The following is a 23,721-nucleotide window of genomic DNA, read 5'->3' as shown; positions in this document are numbered from 1 at the left end:
AATCAATGGTCTCCCATCCAAAACTCAAGCAATATATATATTTATATTTTATTTTTTTTGTAATTTAGTGTAGATACCTCAAACTTCCTTAAGCAATTTTACAAGCTAAATGTTTGATAACCATATTAAAATATATTACATGTAATGTAATAACATGCAATGTTATTAATATATGTAAAAGAATACTATCTATTTTCTTGTGAAAACAGTTAAAATCATTGTTGTCTTATAAACAGTTGTTTAAGGATGTGTGCGGTTTGGGCGTAGGAAGAAAGCCAGAGTTCCCAGTGAAAAGCCACTAAACTATGTTTGGCCAGTACATGGCAACTGCCCTATATAGGCCTCAAACCTCCACAGGTGGAGGACTAGTGATAAAGATGGTAAGGCACCTTAACCACTCGGCCACCATATTTGTGAAATAAGCAGTAAAATAGTCTAAATCTTTAAAACAGATTCAGTATAAATGTTATACAACATAAAATTTATTTTCATTTCGTTTAAAACTGCAACATAAACAGCATACACAAAACATACATTTGTATATAAATTACAGTAAAATCTTTAATTTTTGTCGGTTTTCATTTCCAGTGATTTCCTGGGTACAAATCCACCAAAATGTTTACATAGCACTATCTATCCATAATATAAAAAAAAAATACAAAAACATTTTTTTTTCATACAGACATAGAAATTTGAGCCCTACAAAATAAAATAATTTTACAAAACTCATATGGAACCATGACTTCACTGTGAAGATAACCTCCTGGGTTTACTATGGCACTATAAACTGATTAATACCACCTAACACAACCATTCCATCACTCACTTATTTTCTTATATACATATACACAGTTGTAAAAAACTTCATACAGCATGGACTTTACACCTAACGAGTCCTGTAAGGGGTGAAGGTCATTAGTTCCAATCAGTCTTTAGTTTGTTTTTATTTTCTATTCTCCAATAAAGAAAAAAACAGCACTGAAACTCATTGAATCATAAATATATAATAACATAGTATATATTTTCTTGTGTTTTTGTTGATTTTTTTTTTCAAATTTTCTCAAATATATACTTACATATATATATATATATATATATATCAATATAAAAATAAATTTGAAGAACCTGCATATTTAATCACTTGCACTTTCATTTCTGAATCTTTTATATCTCCATGATATACACAAGCTTGTAAAAATCTTCATATGGCGTCCAAACAGAATGCTGAAGAAATGCTGTAAGAAATGATAACAATTCGTATGTTGTGTCTACTGATTCATCAAATCTTGACCCTGTTGTATTCATATTCATAACAAACATGATTTCAATGCATTTTAAATTTAAAATTTAATTTCTACTCCTTAACATATGTTATATGTTCTGATTGGTACATGTATTCAGTATACAAATTACAACTTTAGCCTCTCAGCTCTTATAACCTTAGCAGTACAAATTCGCCTTGGTTATTGTTGTATTCCCGACTAATTAAACTCATCAAGCGACTAGTTGTATCATCTAAAATAAAAACCAAAAGCATTTCAGCTAAATTCTATGTACTTCAACAGATTTTTACCATTTTGGAAACACATTTACAGGTCAGAACACAAGGCATAACAGCTCATATAACAAAATAAGATCTGGATTGGTTAAACAAGATTATCTGCTGTAAAATCTAACAAAAATAAGGATTTAAGGTTGGACAAATGCTAAGATTAATAACATTTAATCATTTAATTTTGACATCTAAATGCTATGTCCTACATCCCGTATCCCAGGTACATAGTAAACCGAACAATTACCAGTGCTGATTTTATATTACACATTTATTTTACACATTTATTTTACTCATCTATACAAATCGCTTTTTTTTACCTATTTATAAGGTTGGAAAATAACAAAGGTGGCAATTAATTTCAAAAGTCAATAAAACAGCATCAACAGTTGGAAGGTTGTCCGGAGTGTTTCACGCTTTCCCTGATGATCCCATTCCGAACCTCATCAATTTTCTGTATACACCCGGTCCATTCCAGTTGCCCCTGTAACAGAGTTACTCTGATATTGTATGTACTGTGAACCTGTCTCAGTTGTATGGAAACATAATCCCATTCCTAAACAATCTCCAGAATCGAGTTTTATTTCTCACCAAAATCTAACGAGATACAAGTTTGTTGCAGATAACTAGTGGGTAGTGAAAAATTTTAATTGGTGTCACTGAACAAAACAGAGTGTTAAATTCAATATAGAATTAATATATAAAACTCGAAGGCCATCATCGTGGGACGTCTGGCTCCAGTTGATCAAAAGTTTGTTGCAGATAACCGGTGGTTTGTGAAAAATTTTTACTGGTATCAACAAATCTACACGTATACCATGACAAAGACTTTCCTCACTTCTGCTCGATTCATATTTGAAAATATTTTACTAAGCAGTGTTTATCTCTAACCAGCCATTGAACAATCGGTGCCAAGTGTTAAGATTCAATGACTGTAATAAATTCTAGTGATTTTCACACTCAATGTACTGCAATGTTTTGTCATCAATAGTATTTTCTGTGTGACGTTTATATAGCAATGATTGTGTAAACAAACTTCACCATTGCTCTCATTTATTAAAAAAAATTCATTGTGCGAAAATTAAGACATGTATACTGTAGAGCGATACTTACTTGAGAAGCATTTTCCAGTAGAGTTCAGGCATAACGCTGGCCTTCAGGTGATACATAGAAGATCGCTCTTTTCCTTGGTTTACTGGAAAAGTTTCCAGTGGCTGAGCGTCATAGTCAAACTCGGCCAGGATACATTTACCTCGGCTTGTGATCAGTGGGCACGAGGTGTAGCCATCATACTAGAGAGAATTCAGAGTTACTTCACATCATTGTGGTAATCAGAACAAATTAATTACACACAATTATCACAGGTATCCAATAGTAAGGAACCAATTTGGCAACAAAAATTGATGCAAAACCAGTGATGACTTGATATAACAAAACATACAACTTATTTAAAACATTTTTTTTACTTTCTGTACAAGAGAATATAGTTTCAATCATTCCCAAATGAGTGACTTGCTTAAGAAATGAAAACTCTAAAAATATACAATGATACTGACCACCCCTAGTGATACTGACCACCCCTGATACTGACCACCCCTAGTGACACTGACCACCCCTAGTGACACTGACCAAACCTAGTGATACTGACCACCCTAGTGATACTGACACCCCTAGAGATACTGACCACCCTAGTGACACTGACCACCCCTAGTGACACTGACCACCCCTAGTGACACTGACCACCCTAGTGACACTGACCACCCCTTGTGATAATGACCACCCTAGTGATATTGACCACCCTAGTGATACTGAACACCCCTAGTGATACTGACCACCCCTAGTGATACTGACCACCCCTAGTGATACTGACCACCCCTAGTGACACTGACCACCCCTAGTGACACTGACCACCTTAGTGATACTGACCACCCTAGTGACACTGACCACCCCTAGTGACACTGACCACCCTAGTGACACTGACCACCCCTTGTGATAATGACCACCCTAGTGATATTGACCACCCTAGTGATACTGACCACCCCTAGTGATACTGACCACCTCTAGTGATATTGACCACCCCTAGTGACACTGACCACCCCTAGTGACACTGACCACCTTAGTGATACTGACCACCCTAGTGACACTGACCAACCCTAGTGACACTGACCACCCCTAGTGACACTGACCACCCTAGTGACACTGACAACCCTGGTGATACTGACCAACCCTAGTGATACTGACCAAACCTAGTGATACTGACCATCCTTAGTGGTATTGACCACCCTAGTGACACTGACCACCCTAGTGACACTGACCACCCTAGTGATACTGACCACCCCTAGTGATACTGACCACCCACTGAACACCCCTAGTGACACTGACCACCCCTTGTGACACTGACCACCCTTGTGATACTGACCACCCTTAGTGATACTGACCACCCTTAGTGATACTGACCACCCCTTGTGACACTGACCACCCCTAGTGACACTGACCACCCCTAGTGACACTGACCACCCCTAGTGATACTGACCACCCTAGTGTTACTGACCACCCCTAGTGATACTGACCACCCTAGTGTTACTGACCACCCCTAGTGATACTGACCACCACCCCTAGTGTTACTGACCACCCCTAGTGTTACTGACCATCCCTAGTGATACTGACCACCCTAGTGTTACTGACCACCCCTAGTGATACTGACCACCCTAGTGACACTGACCACCCCTAGTGACACTGACCACCCCTAGTGACACTGACCACCCTAGTGACACTGACCACCCCTTGTGATAATGACCACCCTAGTGATATTGACCACCCTAGTGATACTGACCACCCCTAGTGATACTGACCACCTCTAGTGATACTGACCACCCCTAGTGACACTGACCACCCCTAGTGACACTGACCACCTTAGTGATACTGACCACCCTAGTGACACTGACCACCCCTAGTGACACTGACCACCCTAGTGACACTGACCACCCCTTGTGATAATGACCACCCTAGTGATATTGACCACCCTAGTGATACTGACCACCCCTAGTGATACTGACCACCTCTAGTGATACTGACCACCCCTAGTGACACTGACCACCCCTAGTGACACTGACCACCTTAGTGATACTGACCACCCTAGTGACACTGACCAACCCTAGTGACACTGACCACCCCTAGTGACACTGACCACCCTAGTGACACTGACCACCCTAGTGATATTGACCACCCCTGGTGATACTGACCAACCCTAGTGATACTGACCAAACCTAGTGATACTGACCATCCTTAGTGGTATTGACCACCCTAGTGACACTGACCACCCTAGTGACACTGACCACCCTAGTGATACTGACCACCCCTAGTGATACTGACCACCCACTGAACACCCCTAGTGACACTGACCACCCCTTGTGACACTGACCACCCTTGTGATACTGACCACCCTTAGTGATACTGACCACCCTTAGTGATACTGACCACCCCTTGTGACACTGACCACCCCTAGTGACACTGACCACCCCTAGTGACACTGACCAACCCTAGTGATACTGACCACCCCTAGTGACACTGACCACCCCTAGTGACACTGACCACCCCTAGCGACACTGACCACCCCTAGTGATACTGACCACCCCTAGTGATACTGACCACCCGTAGTGACACTGACCACCCCTAGTGACACTGACCACCCCTAGTGACACTGACCACCCCTAGTGATACTGACCACCCCTAGTGATACATGCTAGTTACAATTCAATCATTATACTGTACCTGTGCTGACTGTTTTGCTCCATTCATCACTGCTGACAAGTTACGCTCCAACACTCCACTCTGGGCCGCTGAAGCAAAACATTTGATACTTTGTACTATTTGCTGAAGCTGACAGGACAGAGAAATAACTACTGACAACACTTGTACACTTTTAACTTTCAGATGTTGTTAATATGACAGCATCCAATTGACAGAAATGTCAGTATCATAAATATGTATGAAATGTGCATACAAACTTCCATTATTTCACCAAGGACAATATTGTTAACGTGTGAATGGTTACACTATATCATAGCATGACCCTGGACTAGTTTGACCTTTGATGCTAACCTAGTTTGACCTCTGACCTTACCTACTGCAGCAGCTGTCTTGGATGTAGGTGCACTGTTGCAGTCACCAATGGAAAAGATATTTGGATAGTCTGTGTGCTGTAATGTTTCCTTGTTCACATTTACAAACCCTGCTTCATTCACGATGGCACTGGTACGTAACTCGTCCGGAGTGGACATGGGCGGAGTCACATGCAGCAAGTCATACTGAAAACAGTATACAAACATTATAATGTTGAATCAATTTACGGGCATTTTTTTCTCTCTCAAAAGACGAACTTATCTCTGACCTCTGTTAACAAAACAGATGTACAGTACCTATCCTGTAGTTAACTCCTGACTTGTTATAGGCTCAACTGTATCGTCATGGAAATAAACTACAGTGACAATTTCCAGTCTATATTGTTGTCCGGTTGACTTTTTAACAAAAAAAAAAGGTTACTTTGAGAAAATCCTATAACGTACATGTATGTCTATTGTTTGTCTCACCTTAAACATCTCCATTTCTCCTGACTTGTCCAGAATTACAACATACATGTATGTCTATTGTTTGTCTCACCTTAAACACCTCCATTTCTCCTGGCTTGTCGAGATTCTCAAACACAGCCTCACGCTCTGCACCTCGCACTTCTACAAGGTTTCTTTTATAGTTAACTTTGATATTTCTAAAACAAGAAAAAAATTATCTTATACAGATTGTAATATTATGGATGTTTGGGTGGTGCAGTGGTTACACACTCTTCTTTAAACTAGACACCCTGGATCCCTGAGCAGACAATTTGGAATGGTATAGGGCTCACTTGTTGAACAACAACGGTTTTCTCAGGTTCTACAATTTCTTCCCATATTCAGTGAAATCCTTTTCACACTTCCATCCAAAAGTCACTACTATTAGCTAATAGCTTGTTTCAAAGTTGTTGTAAAATGAATACTTTTATTTTTTTTGGTATATATATATAACTTATATGTAATCACTATCTTAAATACTTCAACTTGGGATGGGTTTTTTTCGTCTGCTATAAAGGGCCTTCGGGGTCCATCGACCGAAGGGATTATCGAGACACCTAAATTTACACCACCGCTCTCGATTCAGATTTATAACTTTGTATTTGTTTTATGTTCTATGTATGTGATGTAATTAATATACATTTGTGTCTTGATAAAGGGTCAGGTTGCCTCAAATATTTGACAATTCGCTTGTCTGTACTGTTGCTATTACTTCATTGATTATATATCTATCCCAGTAATACACATCCAACAAACATTTGCTTGTTAGGATCCAGTACCAACATTGGACCATACCGTTGATATTACTTACTAGATTCTATATATAGAAGATCCAGTATCATTATTGGACCATACCGTCGATATTACTTACTAGATTCTATATATAGAAGATTCAGTACCAATATTGGACCATACCGTCAATATTACATTCTATATATAGAAGATCCATATCAATATTGGACCATACCAACGATATTACTGATTCTATATATAGAAGATCCAGTACCAATATTGGACCATACCGTCGATATTACTTACTAGATTCTATATATAGAAGATCCAGTACCAATATTGGACCATACCAACGATATTACTTACTAGATTCTATATATAGAAGATCCAGTATCAATATTGGACCATACCAACGATATTACTTACTAGATTCTATATATAGAAGATCCAGTACCAATATTGGACCATACCAACGATATTACTTACTAGATTCTATATATAAATGATCCAATATCAATATTGGAACATACCGTCAATATTACTCACTAGATTCTTACTAAATTCTATATATAGAAGATCCAGTACCAATATTGGACCATACCGTCGATATTACTTACTAGATTCTATATATAGAGAATCCAGTACCAATATTGGACCATACCGTCGATATTACTTACTAGATTCTATATATAGAAGATCCAGTACCAATATTGGAACATACCGTCGATATTACTTTCTAGATTCTATATATAGAAGATCCAGTATCAATATTGGACCATACCGTCGATATTACTTACTAGATTCTATATATAGAAGATCGAGTACGAATATTGGACCATACCAACGATATTACTTACTAGATTCTATATATAGAAGATCCAGTACCAATATTGGACCATACCGTCGATATTACTTACTAGATTCTATATATAGAAGATCCAGTACCAATATTGGAACATACCGTCGATATTACTTTCTAGATTCTATATATAGAAGATCCAGTATCAATATTGGACCATACTGCTGATATTACTTACTAGATTCTATATATATAGAAGATCCAGTACCAATATTCGACCATACCGTCGATATTACTTACTAGATTCTATATATAGAAGATCCAGTACCAATATTGGACCATACCGTCGATATTACTTACTAGATTCTATAAACTTCTATATATTTCTATTATTTTGATGCAGTGTTGACTTACATATAGTTTTTCATTCCTAGAACTTAATAACTGGTCCCTAACAAAAGTACTCTGATATCTGTGTCACACAGCTGATGATAGTGTTTAATAGGCTCTGAACTCCTGATAGATACCAGGTAGGTATATTGGTCGGTAGTAAGTCATCAAAACTTTGTATCCATATTTTTAAACTGTTCTTCAACGGATAATTAGATAGTTCTTAAAGGGATATTCCACACAAGTTAGGATTTCATAGGATGGATTTAAAAAAAAACCAGTACAAAATCATCTACTTATATTATTATGGAAATTGTACACCTCAATATACCATTTATATAAACATATGATATTTAATTTGTGGAAATTCTATATAGATCTAGCTAGATCGCCTTGGTAACAAAAATCTGTGCAGCCTGACTGGGACATAATTTACATTGTTATAAGCCAAACAGAACAAAACTTAAATTATAAAGTCAACAGGAATAAGCCTAATGAAGCAATAACATTGTAACACCAGCAGAAAGTTTAATTAACAAATACATACAGTGCATAAAATCAATGATCCAGTGACCTTTCAGTTCTGGATTTCCCCATGTGCTATATTTAGACAGGTTACCTGGGAGTATTCCCACCAATTTTGACCAAACTGACATAAAGCAGATGCTTTACTGCCTACAACAGCTTTACAAGTACAAGTTTGAGATTTTTCAGACTGTGTTCTTACAAGGTGCAAAACAGACAGAAATTTTGCTACTTGGGCAGAATGTCCCTGTCTTATACTCACTCAGGTAACTAAATAGGTAACTAAATGATTTTGTCAACACAATCAAATTTCATCTTTGCTATTTTAAGATTAGAAACAGTTCCATTAAGCAAGAGATTATGTGTTTACCTTGCTGTTACTATTTTCTGCAAACTTTCTGCATATTTCTTGACACCAAATATTACACCAAGTGCAGTGTTAAATATTACTTCACTATCTTGTCTGGTTTTGTTCTGGAAATAAACAATTTGTTAAATGAACATCTCTTAAGTAAGAAACCAACATCAGGAAGTTTTCAAAATCAAATAAATCATTTCTAAATATTTTTATATTGTCAAATCTTGCAATAAAGGCACATTTTCCAGATTTACTATCATTTTTTTTTAATTCATTTTCCTCCAACATTAGGTCAGAATTAATAAAAAACATCAATGAGTATGTTTCACACAGGCTTTTATCTTATTTTTCTCAAAAGTTCTTCTGTGAGGTATTATCTGCAGGTCTGCAGGGGGATGGTGGAGGGTGGGGAGGGAGGGTTGCTCTGGCAGGTTATATCTTACTTTTCTCAAAAGTCCTTCAGTGAGGTATTATCTGCAGGGGGAGGGGGGGGGAGTTGCTCTGGCAGGTTATGGCTTACTTTTCTCAAAAGTTCTTCAGTGAGGTATTATCTGCAGGTCTGCAGGGGGAGGGGGAGGGAGGCTGTGGCAGATTATATCTTACTTTTCTCAAACGTTTCTCTATAAGGTACTTATCTTCAGGAGAGTTCCTACAGGTGTATTTTACCTTTATGAAAATTCCTCATTGAAGTAACTTATCTTCTACGGAGCCCCAGCACACTTGATAGCATATTTGGGAAGGAGAGATAAAACTCCATCACTTCATTAGTAGAGAGTACACATTAATTCCTTATCTGAACTTTTAATCCCAAAAGTGTCATTATCTTCTGAGACGTTCTGACCTGTGATATCACACCTTTCTAAAAAGTTCCTCGGCCAGATACATTACCTTCTGAGACGTTCTGACCTGTGATATCACACCTTTCTAAAAAGTTCCTCGGCCAGATACATTACCTTCTGAGACGTTCTGACCTGTGATATCATACCTTTCTAAAAAGTTCCTCGGCCAGATACATTACCTTCTGAGACGTTCTGACCTGTGATATCATACCTTTCTAAAAAGTTCCTCAGCGAGATACATTACCTTCTGAGACGTTCTGACCTGTGATATCATACCTTTCTAAAAAGTTCCTCAGCCAGATACATTATCTTCTGGGGAGCTCCAGCACATTTGATAGGCGTGTTGGGGAAGGTGAAGATGGCATTACCTCCCTTGAATTTCTGTATTGCTGGGTATGTATTCACAACTGTCTTTGTCCAATAGTTTGATACAACCTGAGGGTCAAGGTCAAATGCTTCTGGTAGCCCCTTGATCTGTTAACAAAGCAACAAACAATCTATTAATAATTAATATACCTGGGGTCAAATCAAATTTCTGAATTTAATAATTAAAATAATTGCCTACCCTAACTGATGAATCAGGCCAAAGCTTGTTGAAATCCACCCACGAAGAAAGGAAGAGTAAGGCTTTAAATCTAATTTCAGCACATCCCCCTTTGGATCCCCACCCTCAACCACAAAACGAATCAAATTCTGAATTTAAGAAATGATTAATCTCACTCGATGTGCATCGTACCAAATTTGGTTGAAACCCATCCAGGTATGAAAGAAGAATAGGGTTTAAAAGAAAAAGCTTACACACAACCCACGGCGTACTGCGACAGATGAAACAAAATGACTATTGGTCATCTTGACACTACATACATCAGTGCTAGTACACTTCAGACGTGTCACTTGTCTGATGAAGGTGACCGTGTAGATCTCGTACACTACGTACATCAGTGTTAGTACGCTCTACACTGGTCACTTGTCTGATGAAGGTGACCGTGAAGATCTCGTACACTACGTACATCAGTGTTAGTACGCTCTACACTGGTCACTTGTCTGATGAAGGTGACTGTGTAGATCTTGTACACTACGTACGTCAGTGCTAGTACGCTCCACACTGGTCATTTGTCTGATGAAGGTGACCGCGTAGATCTTGTACACTACCTACGTCAGTGCTTGTACGCTCCACACTGGTCATTTTTTTTTTATAAAGGTGACCTTGTAGATCTCGTACACTACGTACGTCAGTGCTAGTATGCTCCACACTGGTCCTTTGTCTGATGAAGGTGACCATGTAGATCTCGTACACTATGTACATCAGTGCTAGTATGCTCCACACTGGTCATTTGTCTGATGAAGGTGACCGTGTAGATCTCGCACACTATGTACGTCAGTGCTAGTACGCTCCAAACACTGGTCATTTGCCTGATGAAGGTGAACGTGTAGTCATTGAAACATCGCACTCTAATCTTCTACTTGTTGTGTTATAAGATGAAGGGGACTGTGTAGTCACAGAAACATCATATCGTCTGGACATCTGTTCTGTACTATGATCTATTTTGGAACAGCCTTTTTGTAGAGGAGTATCACATGCACTATTGACCTGCGTGACCTTGCACCAGGATAATTTTGGTTGCTGTTACATGTCACACTTTCAGAAAGTATAAACAAGAGGCCCTCAGGCCTTAACGGTCATGTGACTACAAAAACTTTCAGCAGGGGGGAAAGGTTATTGTTTCTACTTTGAATGAAATCTTACTAAGAAGCTGTTTTCCATGATGCAGAAGGTAGTTTTGGTGAGGAGTAGGTAGCTGTAACAAGTGTTACCATGTTTGTGTAATCATGTTACAAAATGGCCTCCCTGGCTGCTGTATCAAAGTTTTGACAAGGTTAAAAAACAGCAACACTTTGTTGGCTACCTTTCCTAAACATTCCCGCCAATGGCACCAGTGGAACTGGAGAAGAAGTTTAAAATACATTTTTCAAAATGGTGGCAATGACAGTTATCTTGGATTTCAGACAAACCATAAAAAAATGAAACTTGGTCAGGACAACTTCAGGATCATTTCATGCAAGTTTGAGCCCAATCCCACTGGTGGAACTTGAGGAGAAGTTTAAAATGTCAAAAGTTTACGTACGGTGCACGGCGGACGACGACGAATGAAGCACGATGACCTAAAACCATTCACCATGAAATATTCTGTGTTAATATTTCACTGGCAAATTTGTGAAATTTTTCTTAATTTACATTTTCACATGTCAACCATCTTCCCAGATATGAAATAACTAATCAATCCATCCTCGAATGCCAATGTTTTGTTGTCGTCTTCAAAGTGAATAAAAATCAACCATGAATAATAGGTCAAGCCTTCATGCAATTTCTTGACTACGAAAGTCCAAACATGCACATCTTAAATTGGAAAAGTGATGCTTTTTAAATTATCACTTTTGATGACTCATTTCTAATTTTCATTAACTAGCAAATTGTAGACTGACCGATGAAAAATTAACTGTATCCAAATAGTTTGTGATATATATCAGAAATGAAAGTACAGTCACATGTCTGAAACACATATCAATGCAGGTGAGGAAATTTGAGGTCAGATCTGTGGATATTTTTTTAAAGAGAAATACCGGTGTTTCAGTGATCAGTGTTTTGAAATAAGTCTTATAATATGAACATAATTGAATTAATTTATGTATTTGTTTGGGTCACTTCATTGACATAGCGAAGTAAATAGTTTTTAAGGGGAAACTGATGTACCAAGGATACTCTAATCTTCTACTAGTTTTGCTACAAGAACTTTTATTCTATTGACATTAATAACCAAAAAAAAAATATTTAAATAAAACTTTAATGAAATGTCCATTACCAACCTTGTTAAAGTTCAGCTGTAACCCCATAGCAACTACCAAGTAGTCGTAACCAACCTGAAAGGGAGGAGACAATCAGACATTAAAAAAGAATAAAAGTATTTAGATCATGATGGATAAAGATAAGAGTTATACAGAAGTCTATGGTCAGTACTGAAACTAGATTTTTATTCTTCATGCAGAAGGGCTTAATACAATCTAATTGTAACTTTGCACTCTCAAAAAACATAGTTAGTATACATCATACAGTGTCTATTTGTAACTTTGTACTCTCAAATAACCTGATATACACCATACAGTGTCTATTTGTAACTTTGTACTCTCAAATAACCTGATATACATCATACAGTGTCTGTTTGTAACTTTGTACTCTCAAATAACCTGATATACACCATACAGTGTCTGTTTGTAACTTTGTACTCTCAAATAACCTGATATACATCATACAGTGTCTGTTTGTAACTTTGTACTCTCAAATAACCTGATATACATCATACAGTGTCTGTTTGTAACTTTGTACTCTCAAATAACCTGATATACATCATACAGTGTCTGTTTGTAACTTTGTACTCTCAAATAACCTGATATACATCATACAGTGTCTGTTTGTAACTTTGTACTATCAAATAACCTGATATACATCATACAGTGTCTGTTTGTAACTTTGTACTCTCAAAAAACCTGATATACATCATACAGTGTCTGTTTGTAACTTTGTACTCTCAAAAACCCCAAGATACATCATACAGTGTCTGTTTGTAACTTTGTACTCTCAAAAACCCCAAGATACATCACACAGTGTCTGTTTGCAACTTTGCACACTCAAAAAACATAGTATACATCATACAGTGTCTATTTGTAACTTTGCACTCTCAAAAATCCTATACATCATACAGTGTCTGTCTGTAACTTTGTACTCTCAAAAACCCCAAGATACATCATACAGTGTCTGTTTGCAACTTTGCACACTCAAAAAACATAGTATACATCATACAGTGTCTATTTGTAACTTTGCACTCTCAAAAATCCTATACATCATACAGTGTCTGTCTGTAACTTTGTACTCTCCAAACTCCTATACATCATTCAGTGTTTATTTGTGTTTAAAAGATGTTCCAGGCTCTGTTTAAACATTAACTTAATACTTTTTTGTTCCTAAATTTAATTTTGAAATATTTAAATTGTAATCAAAAGTCAAGAAATATGTGATTCTAGAATTTTACATTTGAGCAGATCCTGATATGAAATTACTTAATTATGAGGAATTGGCAACATTATGGATTCTCAATTAAAGTCTACAGGCATCTCTTTCATCAAAATTCACATAAAAATAAGAGCCAAAGTAATTATAAATTCCATAATGTTTTGATATACTTGACAGACAAAGTTAAAAGTTATCCTTTATTTGTATCAACAGGGAAACACTGACTGAAGAAGACTCAGAAGGTTTGTATACCTCTTCTCCACTGGCTGTAGTGACCTTCTGACCCACAGGGTCAAAGTTGACAGCTTTTGATTGAATCCAATCACATTTAGCTGGTAGGACGGATTTCATTGGTCGTGCCGAATCTGATAGAGTCTTGATCCCTCCGCCTATCAGTGTGAACATTGGCTGATAGTAGTGGGTCTGTCAAGTAATAATGAAACAAAGAATAAACAAACAGAATACAACAAACACATTGACCTGAAATACATAGATTTCCCTAAACAGCTAAATGGAAGAAATCCAATCTGTATGACAGATCAAAGATATTACATTCAATTTTATACATCAAGCTTCAGTTTCTGAATCATCAAATCTACTTTTTTATTCTGTGATCGTATTATAACTACACCTTTGTGACAACAACATCACAACAATGTGTAAACTGAGTTTAAGAAACATCCTTATGTACACTATAACCAATATCTGGCTGTAACTATTGTAAACAAGTTGTCATCATCACTTTGTTTACGTACCGACACAGAGCAATGAGGTGTTAGTGTTATTGAGTCTGTGTCACAAACACAAACAGAACTTGATGTAGGAACAACCCTGTGGCTCTTCAGAGACAATGTGAATTGTAGTCAGGAACCTGACTGACCTGGCTTCTTTGTTGACTTCTGTGTTTTTAAATTTGTTTGATATCACAGTACTATATTAATTACATACATATTCTGTGGCTGAAAAATCTTCAGGCCCTGTATAGGAAGTTTGTTTTGTCAGGTCCCTGTGTGGGAAGTTTGTTATGTCAGGTCCTTGTGGGAAGTTTGTTTTGTCAGGTCCCTGTGGAAAGTTTGTTTTGTCAGGTCCCTGTGTGGGAAGTTTGTTATGTCAGGTCCGTGTGTGGGAAGTTTGTTTTGTCAGGTCCCTGTGGGTAGTTTGTTTTGTCAGGTCCCTGTTGAAAGTTTGTTTTGTCAGGTCGCTGTATAAAAAGTTTGCTTTGTCTGGCCCTGTGGGAAGTTTGTTTTTTCAGGTCCCTGTGTGGGAAGTTTGTTTTGTCAGGTCACTGTTAGAAGTTTGTTTTGTCAGGTCCCTGTGGAAAGTTTGTTTTGTCAGGTAATTGTGTGGGAAATTTGTTTTGTCAGGTCCGTGTGTGGAAAGTTTGCTTTGTCAGGTCACTGTGGAAAGTTTGTTTTGTTATGTTCCTGTGTGGGAAGTTTGTTTCGTCAGATGCCTGTGGGAAGATTTTTTGTCGGGTCCCTGTGGAAAGTTTGTTTTGTCAGGTGCCTGTGGGAAGTTTGTTTTGTCAAGTCCCTGTATAAAAAGTTTGTTTTGTCAGGTCCCTGTGTGGGAAGTTTGTTTTGTCAGGTCCGTGTGTGGGAAGTTTGTTTTGTCAGGCCCTGTGGGAAGTTTGTTTTGTCAGGTCCCTGTGTGGGAAGTTTGTTTTGTCAGGTCCGTGTGTGGAAAGTTTGTTTTGTCAGGTCATAGTGTGGGAAGTTTGTTTTGTCAGGTGCCTGTGGGAAGTTTTTTTGTTGGGTCCCTGTGTTTGTTTTGTCATGTCCTTGTGGGAAGTTTGTTTTGTCAAGTCCCTGTATAAAAGGTTTGTTTTGTCAGGTCCCTGTGTGGGAAGTTTGTTTTGTCATGTCCGTGTGGGAAGTTTGTTTAGTCAGGTCACTGTGTGGGAAGTTTGTTTTGTCAGGTCACTGTAGGAAGTTTGTTTGTCAGGTCCCTGTGTGGGAAGTTTGTTTTATCATGTCCGTGTGGGAAGTTTGTTTTCTCAGGTCACTGTGTGGGAAGTTTGTTTTCTCAGGTCAATGTGTGGGAAGTTTGTTTTATCATGTCTGTGTGGGAAGTTTGTTTTGTCAGGTCAATGTGTGGGAAGTTTGTTTTGTCATGTCCGTGTGGGAAGTTTGTTTTGTCAGGTCCGTGTGTGGAAAGTTTGACTTATCAGGTCACTGTGGAAAGTTTGTTTTGTCAGGTCATAGTGTGGGAAGTTTATTTTGTCAGTTCCCTGTGGGATGTTTGTTTTGTCATATCCCTGTGGGAAGTTGTTTTGTCATGTCACTGCGTGGGAAGTTTGTTTTGTCATGTCACTGTGTGGTAAGTTTGTTTTGTCAGATCCCTGTGGGAAGTTTGTTTTGTCAGGTCCCTGTGGGAAGTTTGTTTGTCAGGTCCCTGTGGTAAGTTTGTTTTGTCATGTCCCTTGTGTGGGAAGTTTGTTTTGTCAAGTCCCTGTATAAAAAGTTTGTTTTGTCAGGTCCCTGTGAGAAGTTTGTTTGTCAGGTCCCTGTGGTAAGTTTGTTTTGTCAGGTCCCTGTGGGAAGTTTGTTTGTCAGGTCCCTGTGGTAAGTTTGTTTTGTCATGTCCCTTGTGTGGGAAGTTTGTTTTGTCAGGTCCCTTCAGGTGCTAATCAGTACATTAAATACTTATTTTCAACATTCAGTATAAATATTGAAATAATGAAGAGTTTGACTTGGTCTGTAGTATATATAATCAGTCAGACAGTATCACAATGCCAGGCTTTTTTTTCTAAATGTCTAAAATCTGCCTGAAGGGAATCACAACCTTCGTAAATCATATTCTTTGGTCAAACCTTTTTTCAGTGTTAATCAAAAAAAAAAACTATGAAGAGTTAGGCACCACAGAGGAACTTAAGTCAACTATAACAAAGGTGATAGATACCAAGCACCAACAGACAACTAATCCTATCATACAGAGCAATATCAAGATGACCTTGACCTTTGGTTGGAAGTCCTGGGCTTTCCATAGCTGATAAAAATCATTATTGAATGCATCCATCATATTAGTCTGATGTGTGCTCATATTAGACGTAAAGACTTGGACACAATTATTGTGTGCAGGGTTTGTCACCATGGAGCTATCCTTTTATACACATAAATGTCAATGTTTGAGGTATTTTTGAGGGTTTTTCGGGGCTGATCTTGGGAACCTTTCCCACTTGCAATTATTTCACATTTATGTCAAATTCCCAAAGTTTGCAATTCTCAAGAAATAGTGTAACAAACTTTCAAAGTCAAAATCCAAGATGTCTGCCTGTCGGCCATTTTGTTTCTCTGATCATTCCCAAAATCAAATGGGCACAACTAGGGACTAAGGGGAACCTACATATGAAACTTGGATGAGATCCATATCTTATTTTTCAAGTTACAGCCATAATAAAAATGTTATGGACGGGCAGATCAACAGACTATGGATGCAGTGTAATTTAAATAAACCACCATCTGATGATGGTAGGCTAAAAAGAGGACAAAAGGTTCCATCCCAAACCTGTGATGCAGTTCAGGATCTGTAAAACTATCACAATAGGGTATGATTTAGGTAGTGTGGTAAACAGTGTTTATGTGAGGATAGATAATTGGCGACAGATTAGGAGGAAATCAATATACCTCTACTGTTAACTAGAGTAACTCATGGCAGTTTAACCTCAGCACAAAAATGTTTGGCAAATTTTTTTTTATGGCTGGTCTTTCATTTTCCCAGATCAGTCCAAAAATGAAGAATGCACAAGTGACGAAAGATGAAGAATGCACAACAAGGGACAAAAGGTGAAGAATGCACAACAAGGGAGGAAAGATGAAGAATGCACAACAAGGGAAAAAAGATGAAGAATGCACAACAAGGGACAAAAGGTGAAGAATGCACAACAAGGGACAAAAGATGAAGAATGCACAACAAGGGACAAAAGGTGAAGAATGCACAACAAGGGACAAAAGATGAAGAATGCACAACAAGGGAGGAAAGATGAAGAATGCACAACAAGGGACAAAAGATGAAGAATGCACAACAAGGGACAAAAGATGAAGAATGCACAACAAGGGAGGAAAGATGAAGAATGCACAACAAGGGACAAAAGATGAAGAATGCACAACAAGGGACAAAAGATGAAGAATGCACAACAAGGGACAAAAGATGAAGAATGCACAACAAGGGAGGAAAGATGAAGAATGCACAACAAGGGACAAAAGATGAAGAATGCACAACAAGGGAGGAAAGATGAAGAATGCACAACAAGGGACAAAAGATGAAGAATGCACAACAAGGGACAAAAGATGAAGAATGCACAACAATGGAGGAAAGATGAAGAATGCACAACAAGGGACAAAAGATGAAGAATGCACAACAAGGGACAAAAGATGAAGAATGCACAACAAGGGAGAAAAGATGAAGAATGCACAACAAGGGACAAAAGATGAAGAATGCACAACAAGGGACAAAAGATGAAGAATGCACAACAAGGGACAAAAGATGAAGAATGCACAACAATGGAGGAAAGATGAAGAATGCACAACATGGGACAAAAGATGAAGAATGAACAACAAGGGAGGAAAGATGAAGAATGCACAACAAGGGACAAAAGATGAAGAATGCACAACAAGGGACAAAAGATGAAGAATGCACAACAAGGGACAAAAGATGAAGAATGCACAACAATGGAGGAAAGATGAAGAATGCACAACATGGGACAAAAGATGAAGAATGAACAACAAGGGAGGAAAGATGAAGAATGAACAACAAGGGACAAAAGATGAAGAATGCACAACAAGGGACGAAAGATGAAGAATGCACAACAAGGGACAAAAGATGAAGAATGCACAACAAGGGACAAAAGATGAAGAATGCACAACAAGGGACGAAAGATGATGAATGCACAACAAGGGACGAAAGATGAAGAATGCACAACAAGGGACGAAAGATGAAGAATGCACAACAAGGGACGAAAGAAAAAATACATAAAAAATCGTCAAAATCCAAGATGGCCATCTTTCTGCTATACCGTTAATTATCTGACTGAAAAGAAACTAAGTACAAACATGTACAAAGGGGAACTTATATAATGCATATGATGAAAATCAATCCAACCCCTTTTTACAGAAATCATGATAACAAACTACCTATAACTTTCATAATCCGAGATGGTGCAGCCGTTCAGCTATTTTTTTTTTTTTTTTTCTCTCTGATCAGTCTAAAATTAAGATTGCAGAATAAAAGGGACCTAGTGGAAACTTCATATATAATAATAGATAAAACCATTCAGTATTTCTCCAGTAAATGCTAAAACAAACTATAGTTGGAATCCAAGATGGCCAACAATCAGCCATTTTGTTTTTACTAATCAGACCCTAAATTTGTTCAATACAAAGCAAGTTTCAAGTTACAAAACTGATCAACTTTTGGTACAGTTCGAAGGGTTCTGACTATCTATCTGCTATCTTATTTCTATCTTAGCCGAGGACAAGCTTTTAATAAAATTTCCGATAATCAGAACCCTTTGGGCTAAATTTAGTAGATAGAAATATCGTTTAAATTTATATCTATTTGATCTAGAACCTAACCTTTATGTATTCACAACAACTCGGGTTCAATAATCTGGTGGAGTTCTAGAGATAAACCTGCTTAAGATAACAATACGTAATCTTGTCGGGGGCTAAAGATCAAAGGTCGAGGTCACTGACTTGATAATTCTGGGTCTGGATATATAACGTTGTAGAAATTATTTTTCCGTCATTATTTTTCACCCCTATATATCACGGTCAAACCTACCTGGTTTGGCTCAATCACTGCCACGTTCCCTGCTCCAAGTTTTTTCACGAATTTGGAAGCGACAGCACAACCTCCAGACCCTCCACCAACGACGACAAGTTTATAATTTTTCTGTGCATTTAGGGATGTCGAGAATTTTCTTGATCTGGATTTAAATCCCTCTAGAATGACAACTCGAGAATTTTGTAGAAGCTTGCACGCCATTTTCATGCAGTCTCGATATCCTGTATGTTTGTCCCGACCTGTGAATATCGTCTGCTAACGGTAGAATGTGATCGTGATCTGTGTTCGTTTACTCCGTCTCGCCTGGGCTGGCACACATGTGGAACGTGCTTTTGTTGACCCGGAAGTTGTACTGCAAGGTTATGTCAGGACACATACAAATGAAAAAGACCTTGTCAACTCACGTTCTACAGTGAAACACACGTGCAAGTTATCGTGTGAACAAAAGACATCATGAACTATAACACAAGTTATTTTCCACTTGGGAATGACAAAAAATATCTTTTTTACGTGGTCAAGATAAACAGGTGATAAATTATCTACCTGTAAGAAATATACCTTAAATCAGACTTAACACATTTATCACACCGTCCCAGGTACGACAAAGTCGCTCCTAGCAACATTGAAAATGTTGTTACCTGTAATACACACTTTCTTTAATTTTGAGTTATTTGGCGAGCTCATATTTTGGCGGATTTCCCCGCCTTGCTAGCTAATATAGAGGTGTAGCTTTGCACGGAATAAGTTGGACCAATCTAACTTCGTGATCGATGATGTTGCGGCAGTTTAAAGATACATTGAAGTCCGTGACGCATCACACAACCTTTAATTATCAGAGATGTCAAAGAATATATTTTAACAGCTTGTTGCAGTTGCGAATATTTCCCAAAACATTCATGGTCGTCTTGTCAGTGATTAAGTGAACAAAAAAGCACAGTACTCGTGTTAAAAAAAAAACCAATGACTTTCTTTCTTTTTCATATAAACGTTCTTGTTGTAACCTACAATAAGAGGGAGTAACGGCGGGCTTGTAGCAGTTCTCTTTTTATAACCGTCTCAGTGTTAAAGCACACTGATCGGTAAGATGTTTAAATGTCCGTCTGAAAGTAAACATGTAACATTAGGAGACTTAAACAAATATCAAACATTGCCATTAATGGACGAATATCCGATACTGAGAGTAAGATAAGTTAACAGTGAGTTAGGTGATTAAAAAGTCTCAATCATGATCCAATCAATTAATTATTACACCCAAATTGGATTAAAAAGTCCCCTTCATAATCCAATCAATTAATTATTACACCCTAATTGGATTAAAAAGTCCCCTTCATAATCCAATCAATTAATTATTACACCCTAATTGGATTAAAAAGTCCCCAATCAATTAATTATTACACCCTAATTGGATTAAAAAGTCCCCTTCATAATCCAATCAATTAATTATTACACCCTAATTGGATTAAAAAGTCCCCTTCATAATCCAATCAATTAATTATTACACCCTAATTGGATTAAAAAGTCCCCTTCATAATCCAATCAATTAATTATTACACCCTAATTGGATTAAAAAGTCTCTTTCATGATCATAACAATTAATCATTACAACCAAACGGTTACACGCTTACAGATTATATACACGAAGTTCATTATAGAAAAGTGTAACTATTTTACGCCATTGGTGAAAAAGAATCCAGTTTCCGGGTAAGGGTCACATTTTCACAGCGGAACAATACGTGTATGAGAGTGCTTCACTCTACTGGGTGGTTCTCGGAGTACGCACAGGTACGAATACCTGGTTGTCGAGTTTGATGTATGACAACACATCGAGATCAACGTTAAATGGAGTATAGTATTTCAGAATGAAGGTTTTACAAACCCGACCCCTACACTTGTTCACTTGTCATGTATAAACTGTGTGTTTGACGCCGTGAATCCTGATTATCGGTGGGCGCTGTGTAAAATTAGACGTTAAAACTGACTGTAGACTCTATACAGAGTCCATGTGACCGATATTTGTAAGAAAAAAACCCACAACGAACATATTCTACAGACTGGGCCCTGTAATAACTAACAGATCATTGTTGACAATAAAGACAATAAACTACACACGTGTAAATAAATGTTTGACCATTATTGTTTGTCGATCTGGCGCGCGGGGTCAAGTATTGGTACACGTCCAAGGTTAAATACTTTGTCAAACAGCACATAAATTACTACCAAGAAAATCCCCGAACAGTGGAACACCAACCGGATCTGCAATAAATGGAGTCTCGTCAATCTGATAAAAATTACCTGTAATAATGAACGCGACGTATAAATTTGAATATCATGATTCCGGATGTACTTTACGGCGTTAACCAGCATGTCTGTTATTTGTGGAGATCGTTTGTTTAAACAATACTTCCTTTCAAGATATTTTATAGATCACAATTCCGCTCCCCGTGAAATATTACGGACCTTAAGATAATTTATTTTCCCAGACATACTGTGTAGTTTACATGTCTGAAATGTGTAAATGTACGAGTCGTTAATCCGGAGACAAGTCACGTGATTGTAGACTAGTGTGTGGATGCAGTTTGCAATTCTGGACAAAAGTTAAATGTCTGTAATGTGTAGATGTAATTCGTTAATCCGGAGACAAGTCACGTGATTGTAGAGTATTGTGTGGATGCAGTTCGTTATCCTGGACAAAAGTTACATGTCTGTAATGTGTAGCGTAGTTCGTTAATCTAGAGAAAAGTCACCTGAATATAGACTAGTGTGTGGATGCAGTTCGTTATTCCGGACAAAAGTCACGTGTGTCAGTAAGAAATAGAGAGACTTCGTTATTCTGTAAAGATCTCGTGGATATTTCGCAAGACTTCAATATTCTGGACATAAAGTATCAGTACCCTTGGATTATTGAGGGATACAGTGGTATGTATAGAATCCCTCACCTAACATCAGAGGTACTGTGTCAGTCCCCTGGGATGTAGAATCCCTCACCTAACATCAGAGGTACTGTGTCAATCCCCTGGGATGTAGAATCCCTCACCTGACATCAGAGGTACTGTGTCATGTCCCCTGGTCAGATGTAGAATCCCTCAGTCCCCTGGGACATCATCAGAGGTACTGTGTCAGTCCCCTTGGATGTAGAATCCCTCACCTAACATCAGAGGTACTGTGTCAGTCCCCTGGGATGTAGAATCCCTCTGTCAGTCGCCTGGGTTGTAGAATCCCTCACCTAACATCAGAGGTGTGTCAGTCCCCTGGGATGTAGAATCCCTCACCTAACGTCAGAGGTACTGTGTCAGTCCCCTGGGATGTAGAATCCCTCACCTAACATCAGAGGTACTGTGTCAGTCCCCTGGGATGTAGAATCCTTCACCTAGCATCAGAGGTACTGTGTCAGTCCCCTTGGATGTAGAATCCCTCACCTAACATCAGAGGTACTGTGTCAGTCCCCTGGGATGTAGAATCCCTCACCTTACATCAGAGGTACTGTGTCAGTCCCCTGGGATGTAGAATCCCTCACCTAACATCAGAGGTACTGTGTCAGTCCCCTGGGATGTAGAATCCCTCACCTAACATCAGAGGTACTGTGTCAGTCCCCTGGGATGTAGAATCCCTCACCTAACATCAGAGGTACTGTGTCAGTCCCCTGGGATGTAGAATCCCTCACCTAACATCAGAGGTACTGTGTCAGTCCCCTGGGATGTAGAATCCCTCACCTGTCAGAGGTACCAGTCCCCTGGGATGTAGAAACCCTCACCTAACATCAAAGGTACTGTGTCAGTCCCCTGGGATGTAGAATCCCTCACCTAACGTCAGAGGTACGGTGTCAGTCCCCTGGGATGTCACCTAACATCCCTACTGTGTCAGTCCCCTGGGATGTAGTCCCCTGGGATGTATCCCTCACCTAACATCAGAGGTACTGTGTCAGTCCCCTGGGATGTAGAATCCCTGTGTCAGTCCCCTGGGATGTAGAATCCCTCACCTAACATCAGAGGTACTGTGTCAGTCCCCTGGGATGTAGAATCCCTCACCTAACATCAGAGGTACTGTGTCAGTCCCCTGGGATGTAGAATCC

At 38.4% G+C, this 23,721-nt stretch overlaps 1 protein-coding gene across 1 annotated transcript; it reads right to left on the bottom strand.

The window, feature by feature from the left end:
• Positions 1-462: 462 nt before the first annotated feature.
• Positions 463-19,966, bottom strand: LOC132550865 (sulfide:quinone oxidoreductase, mitochondrial-like). The gene is made up of 10 exons (XM_060214956.1): positions 19,650-19,966; positions 14,121-14,291; positions 12,668-12,721; positions 10,079-10,276; positions 8,976-9,079; positions 6,212-6,317; positions 5,676-5,859; positions 5,324-5,391; positions 2,666-2,844; positions 463-2,036 (listed from the first exon to the last, which is right to left on the bottom strand). The coding sequence occupies exons 1-10, from the start codon at positions 19,857-19,859 to the stop codon at positions 1,964-1,966; spliced, it is 1,347 nt and encodes a 448-aa protein (XP_060070939.1). The 5' UTR covers positions 19,860-19,966; the 3' UTR covers positions 463-1,963.
• Positions 19,967-23,721: the final 3,755 nt, after the last annotated feature.

The sequence above is a fragment of the Ylistrum balloti genome, unplaced genomic scaffold (assembly GCF_031769215.1).
Source record: "Ylistrum balloti isolate Yb309-2 unplaced genomic scaffold, AGI_CSIRO_Ybal_v1 Utg370154, whole genome shotgun sequence".
NCBI lineage: Eukaryota > Metazoa > Mollusca > Bivalvia > Pectinida > Pectinidae > Ylistrum > Ylistrum balloti.
The sequence above is the reverse complement of the archived record's forward strand: the minus strand, read 5'-3'. Positions and strand labels throughout refer to the sequence as shown.

Excerpts from the sequence above, each read along its gene's own strand:
- LOC132550865 (XM_060214956.1), bottom strand. The coding sequence starts at position 19,859 with ATGAAAATGGCGTGCAAGCTTCTACAAAATTCTCGAGTTGTCATTCTA. Across the intron at positions 14,292-19,649 it reads CAGTGATTGAGCCAAACCAG|ACCCACTACTATCAGCCAAT; the intron begins GTAGGTTTGACC and ends ATTACTTGACAG. Across the intron at positions 9,080-10,078 it reads CTGAGGAACTTTTTAGAAAG|AACAAAACCAGACAAGATAG; the intron begins GTATGATATCAC and ends GTTTATTTCCAG.